The sequence below is a fragment of the Mucor mucedo genome, assembly GCF_025094135.1.
Source record: "Mucor mucedo strain NRRL 3635 chromosome Unknown EV154scaffold_24, whole genome shotgun sequence".
NCBI classification, from domain to species: domain Eukaryota; kingdom Fungi; phylum Mucoromycota; class Mucoromycetes; order Mucorales; family Mucoraceae; genus Mucor; species Mucor mucedo.
The window spans coordinates 172,350-187,574 of NW_026252308.1; the positions used below are offsets into that span (position 1 = coordinate 172,350).

The 15,225-nt window shown below is 36.6% G+C and overlaps 7 protein-coding genes across 7 annotated transcripts; 3 read left to right on the forward strand and 4 right to left on the reverse strand.

Annotated features, from left to right (window-relative positions):
• Positions 1 to 10: 10 nt before the first annotated feature.
• On the reverse strand, positions 11 to 2,154 carry EV154DRAFT_501465 (uncharacterized protein). Its single transcript, XM_051600693.1, has 2 exons — positions 2,019 to 2,154; positions 11 to 1,966 (listed from the first exon to the last, which is right to left on the reverse strand). The coding sequence occupies exons 1-2, from the start codon at positions 2,060 to 2,062 to the stop codon at positions 274 to 276; spliced, it is 1,737 nt and encodes a 578-aa protein (XP_051459938.1). The 5' UTR covers positions 2,063 to 2,154; the 3' UTR covers positions 11 to 273.
• Positions 2,155 to 2,773: 619 nt separating this feature from the next.
• On the forward strand, positions 2,774 to 3,429 carry EV154DRAFT_549852 (uncharacterized protein). Its single transcript, XM_051604894.1, has 2 exons — positions 2,774 to 3,115; positions 3,173 to 3,429. The coding sequence occupies exons 1-2, from the start codon at positions 2,786 to 2,788 to the stop codon at positions 3,338 to 3,340; spliced, it is 498 nt and encodes a 165-aa protein (XP_051459939.1). The 5' UTR covers positions 2,774 to 2,785; the 3' UTR covers positions 3,341 to 3,429.
• Positions 3,430 to 4,223: 794 nt separating this feature from the next.
• EV154DRAFT_501468 (kinase-like domain-containing protein) lies at positions 4,224 to 6,557 on the reverse strand. Its single transcript, XM_051600694.1, has 5 exons — positions 6,233 to 6,557; positions 6,077 to 6,176; positions 5,547 to 6,008; positions 5,038 to 5,493; positions 4,224 to 4,978 (listed from the first exon to the last, which is right to left on the reverse strand). The coding sequence occupies exons 1-5, from the start codon at positions 6,479 to 6,481 to the stop codon at positions 4,521 to 4,523; spliced, it is 1,725 nt and encodes a 574-aa protein (XP_051459940.1). The 5' UTR covers positions 6,482 to 6,557; the 3' UTR covers positions 4,224 to 4,520.
• Positions 6,558 to 6,721: 164 nt separating this feature from the next.
• On the forward strand, positions 6,722 to 9,545 carry EV154DRAFT_501475 (uncharacterized protein). The gene is made up of 14 exons (XM_051600695.1): positions 6,722 to 6,889; positions 6,943 to 7,034; positions 7,101 to 7,135; positions 7,192 to 7,292; positions 7,347 to 7,373; positions 7,423 to 7,459; positions 7,514 to 7,586; positions 7,641 to 7,763; positions 7,829 to 7,973; positions 8,036 to 8,320; positions 8,384 to 8,618; positions 8,687 to 8,989; positions 9,058 to 9,295; positions 9,359 to 9,545. The coding sequence occupies exons 1-14, from the start codon at positions 6,754 to 6,756 to the stop codon at positions 9,488 to 9,490; spliced, it is 1,962 nt and encodes a 653-aa protein (XP_051459941.1). The 5' UTR covers positions 6,722 to 6,753; the 3' UTR covers positions 9,491 to 9,545.
• A 316-nt stretch (positions 9,546 to 9,861) lies between these two features.
• On the reverse strand, positions 9,862 to 11,085 carry EV154DRAFT_479278 (uncharacterized protein; the record flags this gene model as incomplete). Its single annotated transcript, XM_051598245.1, has 5 exons — positions 9,862 to 9,927; positions 10,038 to 10,226; positions 10,403 to 10,549; positions 10,581 to 10,670; positions 10,771 to 11,085. The coding sequence occupies 5 exons, from the start codon at positions 11,083 to 11,085 to the stop codon at positions 9,862 to 9,864; spliced, it is 807 nt and encodes a 268-aa protein (XP_051459942.1).
• An 818-nt stretch (positions 11,086 to 11,903) lies between these two features.
• EV154DRAFT_439759 (brix domain-containing protein 1) lies at positions 11,904 to 13,176 on the forward strand. Its single transcript, XM_051596906.1, has 4 exons — positions 11,904 to 11,942; positions 12,008 to 12,140; positions 12,209 to 12,445; positions 12,502 to 13,176. The coding sequence occupies exons 1-4, from the start codon at positions 11,929 to 11,931 to the stop codon at positions 13,039 to 13,041; spliced, it is 924 nt and encodes a 307-aa protein (XP_051459943.1). The 5' UTR covers positions 11,904 to 11,928; the 3' UTR covers positions 13,042 to 13,176.
• Positions 13,177 to 13,212: 36 nt separating this feature from the next.
• EV154DRAFT_549855 (Metallo-dependent phosphatase-like protein) lies at positions 13,213 to 14,996 on the reverse strand (the record flags this gene model as incomplete). The annotated part of the gene is made up of 6 exons (XM_051604895.1): positions 14,780 to 14,996; positions 14,374 to 14,684; positions 14,001 to 14,314; positions 13,806 to 13,933; positions 13,528 to 13,729; positions 13,213 to 13,453 (listed from the first exon to the last, which is right to left on the reverse strand). The coding sequence occupies exons 1-6, from the start codon at positions 14,901 to 14,903 to the stop codon at positions 13,213 to 13,215; spliced, it is 1,320 nt and encodes a 439-aa protein (XP_051459944.1). The 5' UTR covers positions 14,904 to 14,996.
• Positions 14,997 to 15,225: the final 229 nt, after the last annotated feature.

Sequence of the window (15,225 nt, forward strand, 5' to 3'; positions counted from 1 at the left end):
AAAAACCGGGGTTAAAATGACGGTTTGCGTGTGTCAAAATATTTAATCTGATTGGATCCGCATGTCTATCTGATGTTTTACAATCTCTTTTTAAGCATATTTTTAATCATTTTGTACATGGGAAGGTATTAAAGATGACTTCTATGGTACTATAGCTAGCTTGCTTATTCTTTAGATTTTACTATCTATGTTTATTCACGATGACTGATATCATCGTTCAAACCAAACATAAAATCAGATAAACATAAATATAAATAAAATCTCAGATGGACTTTAAAAACCTTCATCCATTATTGAGCGATACTTTTTTTGGTCTTCGAGTAATGCAAGGAACACTTTATAGCGTCGACGGTTAATTTCGTGTATCTCCTTGTCCTTATTAGGTAAGACAGTTGAACCTGCTCTTCCTAATTTTACCATAATCTCCCACAAGTCGGAGGAAAGACCCGAAGCTTTTGCACCTAGAAACGCAGCACCTATTACGACAGCACCGTCAATCGACTCTGGCATGATGACTCTGCATTGTGTAACATCTACCAAGATCTGAACAAACAAAGGGCTCTTACAAAGTCCACCGGACATACACAATGTATCGATTGTATAGCCTTGTTCATTTAAAGTTTCGATTATATGACGTGTCTGGCAGGCTATTGCCTGCAAGGTTGCTAGGTAACGCAACGCTAAATCATCGACACTTTTATCCAGCGATACACCGACAATGGTACCTCGTAATGTGGGATCTGCCAAAGGGGATCTGTTTCCATGGAAATCTGGATAGATGTGCAAATGTCTTGTGAGTTCCTCCAAGTGTTTCAAACCTTGTTGCTTTTGAAGCGTGACCAAATGTTGAGATAAGAATGAATAAATATTTTGTCCAACTTCAGCCGATTTAGTTTGTGCTGTCTCCAGTGCTGGATGGGTGTTTACAATGAAATCGATGAGTTGACCAGTGGATGATTGCCCACCTTCCGCACAAAACATGCCGCTCACCATGACTGACCGGTAAGGGCCCCAGACGCCTGGAACAAATATAGGGCTAGGTGACATAGCAATATGACAGCTTGATGTACCACAAATAATAGCTAAACGACTAGGCCCATTTGTTTTTAAACTCTGATCTAATGAATTTAACATTTCGCTTCTTTCTTTCTCAGAGGGGCTGGCACCTAAAGTAGCGACTGCCCCGGCATAAGCATCAATGATAGCGGATCCAACAGGTGTACCAGGTAATAAACCAAGCTCTTTAGCAGCAGCTTCCGTCAATCCAGATCCTACAGGATCGCCCGCCTCTAACACTTTTTTTGTATTATCCCCATCAACATCATTTCCACCCAATCTTGCAAAATTCTCTTGAACTAAGCATTCCAATCCGATAGCTTTAAAATAACTAGGCTCCCAACCTTCACCTACTAGTCTGGGCAAATAAGAGCATTTGCAAGTCAAAGAGCAAGTTGATCGGCCTGTTGATCCAGTAGCTCTGTAAGTCAAGAAATCCGGTAAATCCATCAACTGTCCTATGCCATCCCATTTCTCACTAGGCAAGTTTTCCTTAAGCCATAATGTTTTTGGAATCTCCATTTCAGGGCTGATGGTATTACCAACATACCGGAGAACATCATGGTGTGTGGCATTGATACGATTTGCCTGTTCAATAGCGCGATGATCTGCCCACAAGATCACGTTAAGGTTATTATCTTGATAGTTGGATTGCTCATCTACAGACTGAGGACAACCTTGCTTGTCCAATACGACCAGAGAACATGTGGCGTCAAAACCGATACCCTTAATTTGTTCAGGCTTTAAATTAGCTTGCTTCAAGATATTGTGGACGCAAGTGATGATACTGGACCAAATATTGCTGGTGGATTGTTCATAGATATTGTGTTTGGGGTTGAAAGTTGTTATAGGCTGAACGTCTAGGCTTATAAGTTTACCTTGGACATCAATAATTGCTGCACGGGTGGAACTAACTTTCAGTGTTAAGAAGAAGTTTGTAACTTATAGCTCATTCGGCTTACCCTGTTCCAACATCAATTCCAATGAAATAACTTTCGGAAGGCATTTTGTCGAAAAAGAAAAGAGAGAGAGAAATAAAATATTGAAAAGCTCTCACACTATTGAAGAGCCGAATAAGATTACCTTTGTTACTTCTCGTGTGGTATAAAAGGATTAAAAAAACTCCTATTGGCTTAAGGGTTCATGATAGGTTCAATCTGTGAAATTGGCGGCAATTCATAATCCCGGTCTTTACGTGAGGCAAGAAAACCCAAAAGTTTTCTTACGACACGCTGAACAGTAGCATAACTAAATTTGAAGAAGTAGGGCTATAACGTTACTGTCTTTTTATCTCTTAAAGAGCTATGCTTATAATTCTTTCTTCTCTCTAATGAAAGAAGTGTATGAGCTAAGGTACAGTTTTCGTGAATATAGCCAGCAGGAAGAAATACCTGTTGTCCTTCGAAAATTTATATAGAATTTAATTTTTTTGTCTGATTTTAATGAGCTGTTCCTTTGATTGCAGCATTTCATTGCACATGCAAAATCTAGCCGTTGCGGGACGAACTCGTACAAATAAAAAGTGAAAACTATCGTTTCAAAAAATGAGCAGCCACTTTTAAATGTTTCATATGCGAATACTTGAATAAAGACATTCTCAACAATTTAAAACTCCTGCATGTAACCGACTTTTTGGTTGGTTCGTGACGGTGTTTGAGTTATGACAAATGAGGGCAAAAGGCATCTTGATTTCGTTATTTTTTTTCTTTATTTCTTTCTCATATCTAAAATGTCACAAAATCTTATTAACGCTAATCCTACTATTTACAATACAAAGACTTTTGTACGTAAAGAAACAGAAGCCGAGTTTGACGATGATGTAGAGGATGCTATTGATTCACAAGAAGTGTTTGACCTGATCCGGTCCATTTCTGACCCTGAACATCCTTTGACTCTTGAACAACTTAATGTGACTCAATTTGATCATATTGTAGTCGACAATGAAATCAACAAGATCTTGATTGAATTTACACCTACTATTCCTCATTGTTCGATGGCAACTTTAATTGGTTTATGTATTCGAGTTCGTTTGTTACGTAGTTTACCTGATCGATTTAAGGTAAAGATAAAATATAAAATAGTGACAATGATTCTATGACTAATGCAAAATGCAAAGGTTGATATTCGTGTTCGTAAGGGCACTCATCAATCTGAAGGAGCTGTTAATAAACAGTTGAATGACAAGGAAAGAGTAGCAGCTGCTTTGGAAAACAATCATTTATTAGAAGTTGTTAATCAATGCTTAGCTACCGCTAGTTTGCGTGGTGTTGAAGTGAGCAATTAAGAAAAAATATCCCCCCCCCCTTCCATCTCCTCCCTCTCTTTGTGTATAAATTTCCCATCACCCTAAAATAAAAAAAAGATGATTATCAAGTTTAAGTGTTACATTTTTTCCATTATACTTTACCGCTAATTTTGGGTAGGGTGTCCTTACCAAGTATCAGTCGCTCGACGAGAGAATAAAATATCGTTGAAAAGGAGCATAATGCCTGATTCCAATGAAACACTGCTTAGCAATTAAAAATAGTATTCTTTATTTTTAAGTCTACAGTTTAGGATATAGCTTAAAGACCAAAAGTTCCGGATAAAATAGATATTACTGAGTAATACAAAGGCATTTTCAGCTAGAACAGAGAATGTGAATAGGAATAGGAATAACAAGAGAAAGACACTATTTGTTTGGACTTAATACCCACCTTGCAGTTCCAGCTTTATTTTTATATATGGTATAGATAAATCATTTAAATTAAATGTCAAACAAATGCATAAAAGAAATTTTATTCGGTAATGAAGCTCTCCCAATCTTTAGTCGGTGCAGTCAAAAGGCCTTCTTTGTTATTATCCAGATTTTTAATTTGTCAATCCATGTAATCTGTTATGTGACGTTCTTGTTCATCAAGCTCCATATCGTCGCTGGTATTTGTATCATACAGCTATTCTGAACTAGGCGAATTTTCTATCGTCAAACTTCTGTACATATTGATAAACAAGAGCTGGTTTATGGCAGGATGGTATAATTGCTTATTTAATCATCCATAATGAAGTCTTTGCCTATATTAGAAACATCTAAAAGGAGCCCCAGATTTATAAACAAGCAACTCTGAACATGATAATTGCTTACCAACATTTCAGTAGTAGCTTAGGTATACCGATTGTGAAAAAAAAAAAAAAAAAAAAAAAAAAGCGATATGTGTCATGACGGTAAAAAATTATATGTTTAGCAAAGAGCTTAAATACTCCAAGATAATCTTGATTGTCCAAATCAGATTTTTTTTTTCAAAGCAAATCTCTGTGTAGTTCACACCTTCTCAATCGACATTTTTATTTTATTTTCCCAATGACTTGGCAAACGACATTTTAATTCTGGGGGTAGCGGTATTTTAGTTCTTTAACCAGCGAATTATACCGGAAAAAGTGTATTATGATTTAGTTTTTTATATACAAAATGGTTATAAACGATAAATTTATGATCCAATAGCTAACTCTTCTGTTTCTTGTTCCTGCTGCTGAAGTAGTTCCAATCGCCTGGTGTCTTCGATTAACTCGATGGTATCTTCTGTTGTACCGACTGAACGAAGGAATGGATGTTTTAACAAGGTTTCAGCGTCTGGCCTATCATTTGGATCGGTGGTCGTACAAAGTGAAAGGAAATCCTTAAACTGTTCTGACCAACGGTCCGGTTCCTTAAGAGCAGGTAATCCGTTGGAAACAATCAGGAAAAGTGCTCTTAAAGGTGGATATTCGACATAGGGTGGATCTCCTTCGGCCATTTCCAATAAGACTACACCCAAACTCCAAATATCAACTTTGGAGCTGTACTTTAAACCTTTTATGACTTCAGGAGCCATCCAATAAGGTGTACCAACAATGGAATTTCTTTCAGGTTGACTTTTTGATAATTGAGCACAATGACCAAAGTCGGCTAAGTAGAAATATGAATAAAATTGAAAACAAATATGCGAATAGACTGTGTAGACCTACCAAGCTTTATCTCTCCTCGCATGTTCAACAAGATGTTATCACTTCTAATATCACGATGAATTCTATTTAGACGATGAATTCTACACAAGGCTCTTAATATATCACGAGCAACTCTTCCTATTTGATCTTCGCGCATCCGAGGGCCAGCTTCAGGATCGACAGAAATAATATCAGCTAAAGAGACGTCCATACATTCCATGACGACCCAAATGTCTTTGTCTGTGGTATAACAAGCAATGAATTCTACCACATTGGGATGTCTACTCATCTTCATTGTGGTTAATTCGTTTCTAATTTTACAAAGTTTTTCTTTTGCTGTGTGGGGAATCTTTTTGATGGCGACAATACGTTTTGTAGTGATGTGTTTAGCAGCATACATTGGGCCTGCTTCACCTTCTGCAATTAGTATAAAGTCGGTATAAATTGTGTTTGGATCAGCAGAATCGGCAATGTCATCTAAATAGATTTGGTTCAATGAATTTATATAGACATAAAAAATGGGAATTTACCGATGAAATCAGAATTCAGAGCTAAATGGGATTCGACAAGAGGGACAGGAACATCATCGGTATTTTCTGTAAGTGTTGGTATATCTGTAGATGATTTTAATAGGGAAAGGTGTAAAAGTTTGGATGATCTTGCACGAGATGGAGGAGCATAGCCTATTGGCAACTCTTCTTGTTCAAATGATATTGAAGAAGTAGTTGAACATCTTGTAGGAGATGAAAGAGGTGATTTAATATTATTTGATTGTAGTGAATCTGGCATTCGGATATTATGCAATAATTTTTTAACAGTAGCAGGATTATTCTTTACGACTTCTTCAGGTACACCCGATGCCAATAATATCTTTTGCCATTTGATCGGTAAACCCTTATATCCGTATTTTCCCACTTGAACATGTATGTTGTGTTGCACATTATACGGTTTTCCTATCAATGTCGGTGTCTTTTGTAATGTACTTGGATCACCTATTAAAAATAAAAGGGGTATTTTCAGTCTCCTTGCTTAAAGGGGTTACTTGTTTATACACAATTACGTTCTGGTTTGACGGGTGAAGGCACAAGATGGGGAGTAACATAGTGCGTATCCATAACATCGTCACTTGGTAAATTCGATTGCCATACATCGGGTAAACCCTATTTTTAGGATAAATTTTTTTTTCTTCTTCTAGATACATTTTATTTTTCTTTACCATGTATTTTCCACTGTCTCTATTGTACTCTACATGAATACCATGCTCGAATTTAGTCGGCTTGCTAATATCAAGTATCTTTTCGAAGTTGCTAGATCTTGACATTTTGGAAGATAATGAAGTTTCTGAACGATTAGCTTGGCGATAGAGTTTTAAACTCGACAACGTTGAAGAAGATGCCTTTTTACGCAAACTTTTCGTAGATGACAAACTTCCATTTTCATTGGGCATTCCTATGCTATTGCCCATCTATTCCAATCAACAATGACAAAAAAAAAACAAAAAAAAAATGGTTATTCTTGAAGGAGTAGCTGTTCGAGCTGCTTTCCCAGCCCAAACAATAAACAAAAAAAAATCATGAAAAGTCCGACTCCACTCTGCTAAAAACGTCACCGAATCGGTATCCAATCAAATCAGATGATTCTCTGATTCTATAAGCAGTCTTCATTGGTCTTCTTTTTTTTTTTTTTTTTTTTTTTCTTCCTTTATTTTTTATATGCCAACTAGATAATTATTAATAAATGCAAAAATCACTCGGTGGACAAATAGTCATTCCTCCACAATCCCCTTCTGTTATTCCCATTGTAGCTCCTGCTTCTGATGGAGAACCTGTTGAACAAAAGACAACAAAAGTTGTATTAAAACCTCCCTTAAAAGGTTTGTCTAAAACAATCTGCTCATAGTCGTTCATTAACCTCATTCGTCTATAGGAAGCCTCAATGGCAAAAGACTTTGCCGGAATGTTATCATTCACGGCTATTGTAAATACGAAGGAAAAGGTTGTGAATTTAATCATGATACGGTACTTTTTTTTTATTCCTTCCTTGTCCTAGATTACACTTTTTTTTTGCTAACCCACTTTAAATAGAACAAACCCACTTCTCCCCAAGCAAGTCCAGAAAAGTAAACAAAAAATTGAATAGATAAAGAATGTACAGCCTATTGACGTTTTAAAATAGCAATAATAAACTACGAGCCCAATCACCTATATTTCAAGCAGTTTCCTCAGTATCTGCAGATAGTGTCAATGCACCCGAGTTTGTCCCCCGATTTTCAATGGGTAAGACCGCATACATTTCCTAAAAAACCAACACTTCTAACATGTTCAAAATAGACTCGAATGCTGCAACACCTAGTAAAGGTATAGAAAAAATCCTTTTATTATACTTATATTGATTTGTTACCAATAGAAACGAATTCTATAGACTTTACATTAGATTCCAACAAGTAAGAACTTTATAGAGAAACTATGAGTTTCAAAAAGTAACGATCTTTCATTAGTAATTATCAGGCAGAAGCATCCAATCTTGCATCCATGACGAACAATTTTTCTCAGTTTGGAGTATCCAATGATGTAAAGCTTAAACACACACACACAAAACAAAAATTCGTTTTAACCTCAATTTAGACACCTAAACAAACACAACAGCCTCAATCACCTTCACAAATTATGTCTGGGCATGGTATGCCTCCTGCTCAATTAGATCCGTACTATTACATGAACCAACAATCAGTGTATCCCAGACAACCCGTAAGAACTGAAAAAGACCCTTTTTTTTAATATAATCATAACTTACCCCTTTTTCTACTTTTAAGCTTCAACATCATTTGTACTCTGGCCCTTCACCACATGTTGCTAACCTTTTGCCGAATCAGAGAACTATACAATCATTCTTTATACCTGAGAATTTACGAGAGCAATTGACTGAGCGAAACGAGGCGCAGTTGATGACCACTCCAGGTAAATTAACTAGCAACATTGTGTACTTGCACAAATGAAGGGTTTTAATTTTTTTTCATAAGCTCGTGAGTTGGGTTTACCTTCTGAAGTACACGTTTACCATTCGCTTTATCCTTTGGATTCTCAACAAGAGGGTAAATCGAACCATCATTATTATGGACACCCTTCCAGCGTATATAAAGCAACCTGTAGTGTGGATGGTCGTACGTATGCACTTGTCAGAATTGAGGGATACCGCTTAGTAAACGAATCGGCCATGTCAGCCATCGAAACCTGGCGAAGATTACGACACTGTAATATTGTATCTATCCGTGAAGCATTTACCACAAGAGCATTCGGTGATTCATGTAAGTTTTTTGTTAGTAAAATTGTTAAAGTTGAAGATGGAAAGTTAAATGTTTGTTTTAAAGCACTGATATTTGTGTTTGACTATCACCCTTGTTCGACTACACTATTTTCGACATATTTTGAAAATCAGCAAGGACAGGCAGCCTTGTACAATGGATCATCGACACGTTTAATCCCTGAAAGTACATTATGGAGTTACATCACGCAGATATCATCTGCGTTAAAAGCGATCCATGGTTCTGGATTAGCAGCTAGAAATATCGATCCCGGTAAGATTTTAGTAACGGGAAAAAATAGGTACGTTGGCTTCATAATAAGACATAGGAGAAAGCAGTATGTTAACCGTATATGTAAAATATTACTAGACTAAGAATGAATGGAGCCAGTATCTTGGATGTTTTACAGTACGATGGAGGATTAAACGTAGCTAGACATCAACAAGAGGATCTTTTGGCGTTCGGTAAACTTATTATTGCACTGGCATGCAATTCAGTACAATCGTTTCAAGACCTCTCTCAGTCATTTGATTATATTACTAGACACTATTCAATGGATTTAAAAAAATTGATATTATATTTACTTGGTAAACCCTTACCTTCAAAGAATATAGATGAAGTAATCCTTATGATTGGTCCCCATATTCTTCATGAAATTAACTGCAGTCAATCGTAAGCCCTGTTTGTATGAATGTGCCCTTGGCATAGATTAACTTTGTTTTATTTCTTCTATGGTTTAGATATAATGATGAATTAGAAGCAGAATTAGGTAAAGAATTAGAAAATGGTAGACTTGTGCGACTTATGAGTAAAATGGGATTCATCAATGAAAGACCTGAATTCGATATGGACCTTAGTTGGTCAGAAACTGGTGATCGCTATTTAATCAAACTCTTTCGTGATTATGTATTTCACCAAGTGGATGAAAATGGCCATCCTGTCGTTGATATGGTTCATGTATTGACATGTCTAAATAAGGTAAACATCCGATACGCCCATGAATGGTAACAAATTCTCTAATAAATTTTCTTTTATCATTAGCTGGACGCAGGTATCGATGAAAAAATCATGCTGATGTCCAGAGACGAGCAATCCTGCCTCATTGTAAGTTACAAGGAAATCAAAAACTGTATCAACTCGGCTTTTACCGACTTGACCTCAGGAAGAAAATAACAATAAGAACTTAAAAAAATTTGAAAACAATTAAAAAATCCCTTCTTAAAAAAAACTGTCATTCGGTGTCAATTTTTATATGCTATGATGAGCTCTTCTATGGATGATAAAGGTAAAATCGTTAAAGTTACCTTAGGCACGGCTGTTATAGCAAAATAATGTTATGTAATGTGCACACTTTAAAATAATGCTAAGGTTTTAATTATGCGTTATGCTGTATCGTCGCTTGTACTACATTGGGTGTTTATAGCATTCATACTTTAAATTCAGACAATATCGGACGCTTGCCTTTTTCTTTAAAAACTAAATTTCTGGTTAAAAAATCAATTTCCGGCCGCATTCAATAAATCAGCCTCTTATCGTGAGGTCCTTCATGAGCACGTCTGAAAATATGGGCGTTTATTGATCCATGAAGAAAACAAACCATAATTTTTAAGCTTAAACGTATATTATTTAAATATTTTTTTTTATTATTCGTTTTCATTTTCATCTCTCCTTTCATCCTCTTCCGCGTCTTCTTCTCCATCATATTCGTCCTTCTCTTCACCTTATTCACTTTAAACACCAGTGCCACATCTTCTTCATCGTCAACATCTTCATCTTCACAAGCAACGATAGGATCAAGGAGGCTGGCGGTGTCAGACTGGGGTTCAGAAGCAAAATTGATAGGAGGGCTGACTCCAATCAGCATTAAGTATCGCATTGAGTGACTTCTCCATTTATTGCCCTGTTTCAGCTGTCTTTCCAATAAAGTTTTTACGTTATCTCCGAATCTTCAGCTGCTCAAAGCTTTGCCCTTGTCAGTTCCTTGATCTTCACCTCAATATTGGAGAGTAGGTCCTGCGCTTCACGCTGTTTTAATGTGAGATGAATTAAATTTCAAACATATAGAGAACTTGTAAGTTTATTTACCTTTAGGAGCTTAATTTTCTCGTTATCGTTCCTCCCGCACAACCATGGTTCAGTCATAGGATGGAGATCGATGTCCGAGAATGGGCTTCTTCCATCCAGGAAGGTAGCAGTAGTTATACCTTCCTTTATGATAAAGATTTCAGTGGCCTAAACTTTCAATAAACAATTTTGTACTTACGAAATTCCTGGTTGTATATGTCCAAGAGGTCATCCAGGAGTTTTCGTTACTTTCCAAGGGCCTTGTTATGTTGACCTGCAAGCTTTGTACCTTATAACGTATTACAGTATTTAGAATTTAAGTATTACAACAAACAAATAATAAAGACTTACCAATATGTCAAGATTTAAACACCAAGTTGGTGGTTAACTTGAAAGCTTGTAGGTTTCCATATATAACATCCTTTGAAAAGCAGCTTTTTTCGTTGAACGAAATCCTCCCACAATCCAATGGAGAGCTGGGCAGTTTCAGTGGACAAGTCGGCATAGGCGTGGGAGACGAAATTAGGTATAGTTTGCCTAATTTCATCAAGGACCTTCTCCTGCTTTTTCTCGATGTCTTTGATTTGTTTCACGAAGAAGGTCTCCCCAGCTACCTTGATACTATCATCACTGGTCGATACCGGTAATACACCATTTAACCTGGCTATGGCTGCATTACTGGTACCGGTAGAGTTTTCATACATTTTAATTCTGTGATAAAATAGACATGTTAAATTGAGACATGTTTAGTGATTGTTTCAATATTACCTAAATATGAACAAGATCGACTCCAAAAAAAACAAATTCTTGTTACAGAGCCCAGTGATGGTGGTAAATCACAAATTATGCTGCCTGCACGGAGGTCAAAATGATCAAATTTTTTAAATTAGAGGGTGAGGTGAAACATTCTGATGAGATATCCATTAGATTCGGTGACACCAGTAAAGAATTCTTTTGCATAACCATAATTTATGTAGAGACGTTACATACTATTAGCTTAATTGAATGTGACATTGACAGCATGTCTATTTGTTGATCTTTATGCTGTTTACCAAATGATCATGAGGATGGACTCAAACGATTCGTCGAAAGGAACAACATATCCACGAGACGATATTTCCAAGATATCGAAAATCTCATATTGGACAACAGACGTGTATCCAGACATATTTAAGTCAATTTTGTTGACAGGTCATGTTTCAGACAATCGAGTTTCTCTTCAGTGTACAAATCACAATGGCAGGTTCATGATAGAGCCAGGTACGGATACAATACCTGAATGATCGGATTAACTTTAGTACTAAATAATACTCTTGTTAGCAATCCATGAACTGCCCTGGAAGGATAGTTGAATCTGAGGGTATGGGAAGGACTTACCACATACAATGTCTAAAGGCTTAATAGGGAACCAATGCAAAAATCAAATTAAGCCACTGTGACTATTATTTCTCCTGAGCCAATTTTAATTTTTTGGGGGAGATTTCAACATTTTTTTTTTTCTGCGATAATTTTTGACCCTTCACTTTAATCAAATACATAAAAATAAAATGTTGCGTACAGTGTAAGTTACAGATCACGATCATCGAAAAGTAGTTGGAATATTAATAACGATTTAAAAATAAATAGTAAAGCTAAGAATGCCCGTGCCAAGCGTTTCTTGAAGAACCGTGAAGCCAAGGTCCATGAAAACCCTAAGAACACTTTAGTTGTGCGGGGATCTTCTACCAGTCAAGTCGTCAGTGACGCCTTGAAAGACTTGGTAACTATCACACTACTTGAAGCTTGATTATTTTTCCCATCGAGATCTAACTTTCTCTGTGTCTATAGTATGCTTTAAAGCGCCCTAATGCTATTTACTTCTCAAAGAAGAACGAGATCAAGCCTTTTGAAGATGATGAGAAGCTCGAATTTTTCTCTCGCAAGAACGATTCCGCACATTTAGTTGTTGGTACTCATTCCAAGAAGAGACCTCACAACTTGACTTTTGTCCGTATGTACAACCATCAAATGTTGGATATGTATGAATTCGGTATCGAGAACCCCAAATCTATGAACTCTATTCCCGTATGTATAACAAAAGGCTTTTTTTTTTTTATTGAAGAGACTAACATTATGATTAGGGTCAAAAATGTTCTTTAGGTTTAAAGCCTTTGATGATTTTCAACGGTGATCGTTTTGAATCTGATGAAAAGTGTAAAAATATCAAGAATTTCTTTTTAGATTTCTTCAATGGTGAAGAGACTAGCGCTATCAATTTGGCCGGTCTTGAGCATGTCATCAGTTTAACCGCTACACCCGATGATCGTATCCTTTTCCGTACCTACTCAATCCAAATGAAGAAGAGTGGTTTAAAGACTCCTAGAGTTGAATTAGAAGAAATGGGTCCCAGCTACGATCTTAAGATGAAGCGTACATCTGTACCTAAGCCTGATATGTGGAAGTCTGCAGTTAGAGTGCCTAAGGAAGTTAAGCCCAAGAAGGCAAAGAATATCGAAGTTGATGAGATGGGTGATAAATATGGTCGTATCCATCTTGGTAAGCAAGAAATTGACAAGATCCAAACTAGAAAGATGAAGGGTTTGAGAAAGAGAGGCCCTGAGGATAAGGAAGAAGGTGATGAGGCTTCAGCAAAAAAGCAAAAGGTTGAGGATGAAGAGTAGACTTTATACACCCAACAACAACTTACACATATAAACACACACACACAACAAGACACTCCCACATATCTCGCCACTCCCCTTAAATGCACCCCACACATATTTTTGTAAAATACATAATCCAAATTGAAAAAAAAATAAAAAGTTATTGTGAAATTAAAAAGAAACTATAATTTATAAATATGCTGCTTCTTCGTTGCCAATAACTTTTCGAATGTTGCTATATTGTTGTCTAATTTCCTCGTTTAAAGAGATGGCTTCAAATACAGTTTGTAATCCACTGGCGTCAAAATGATCTACGTTATACAATGTGGAGGCTTTATACTCTAACTTAAATTCCAAGTTTCCGCTCTGGTTGGCTTCCTCGAGATTAGCATAATATTGGTCCCAATCAAGAATCGTACCAACAGGATAACTGCATGAAAAAAAAATGCATAATGATTAGTTAGAATTTCCAATTATGCCAGCAGCAATAATTTCAGAACTCACCGATAACCCTCAGTTTCATAGGTATAGATACGAATAGCAGGGTTGTGTTCAGGAATAATGGAAGGTGCATTAAAGAGCACGCCCACCACCTTATAAATCTCAAGTTCTTCAGCTGTCATCGGAACTTCTTCTGCACCAAGGGCTGCAACTCGTGTGTAAGTTCCGTCCTCCTTATTCTGTAATACGGCTGTCAATTGATCATCTTTATATAAAAAAAAAGAAACTGTGTCAATATGCATGTACTGAAAATCGTTTTCTTTCCTTATTTTTTCACTTACAGTTGAAATGCCCGGAAAAATGACCAACAATTACGTCCGAATAGGATCCTAAAATGCTGTAATACTCGTTATAACATTTGTCTCGGAAGAAATGTTTATCTTTTTTACTGTTAGGAGGAATATGGGCCCTATGTACATGTATGTTAGACTACACAAACACAATATGTTTTTCTACTTCTTTCTCGCTCCTCTTACAGAATATAGGCCTTGGATCCATCAGCCCGGGTATCGTCTAATGACTTTTTAAGCCAGTCCAACTGGTTTCTTCCTGGACTACCAGGTACATCACAATCAGATATCAGTTTGTTCTTTTTGGTAAAAGATAAGGTATTTGTGTTGATAGTACGCAATTTTGGTATGATCTCTTGAACATAGAAACCACCTTGTTCAAAATCATCTCCAAGAGCAAGATTATAAGGCTCCCAGGTAGCTTTAAATTCATTATATTGCTGGTCATAATCTTGGATGTGGTTGTGTTTCATCACGTCGTTGTTACCGAGTACAGGGATCTAATAATTAAGACAGTAATTAGAAGACCTTTTTTTTTATAAGGAGTGCGAATTAGTACCACTTTATCGAAAGATTTTTGAAAATAGTTCACAATGGTTCTTTGAATCTCTAACACTTGTGCCTTAGTGCGTTTGAGCTTTTTATCTCGATCATGTCGCACTGAATCCCCTGTATAAATCACAAAATCAGCATCGGGGGCTTGAGCACTCATGAAATCGAATGCCGCTTCTACCAAAGCAGTAGGCGAATCACATTTTGAGCCAAGTGTACCAAAACGGCCTGCTACACCCTTTTTGGTATCTCCTTTGCTTGTATGACAAAAATGGGCGACATCGGTTCCTTCCACATAGTATGGATCAAGATGGAAATCTAAGTTGTTTTTGTTTTCGTTTTATTCAAAAAGAAACATATAAATACATGAATTAGATGGGACACATTTCGATTCAATACATCCTCAATCTTACCTGTCACATGTATAAACTTTCCGGACAACTCTCCGTATCTTTTTTTGGCGGGAATAATGATATTTCCATTCACTGCATTGGCTGCTAAAAGCAAGCAAGCTAAAGAACTCAAGCTGAACAACATTTTTTTTTTCGATGTAATAAAAGAAAGAGATGATCATCAGAAATAGCTCGAATTTGTAAGGCTTTTTTATAATAAAATCTTATTAACTCAGGGCATTGGTGTTAATAGTAATATCTATTGGTGCTCCTATAATTGAATGCATAAGTTACTGCCAAGTCGCTAGAAAACAGTCCATTGTAATCCGCTTATGGCTTAGTCTTGTCAACATTATTATATTTGCTAATTACAGTCGAATAGATTATTTGTTGTGTTCAAAGCCATTGTTAGAATTAAGCTTTAGGCGTTGTGATTACAATCGTCATATGTTTCCTAAATAAACCTT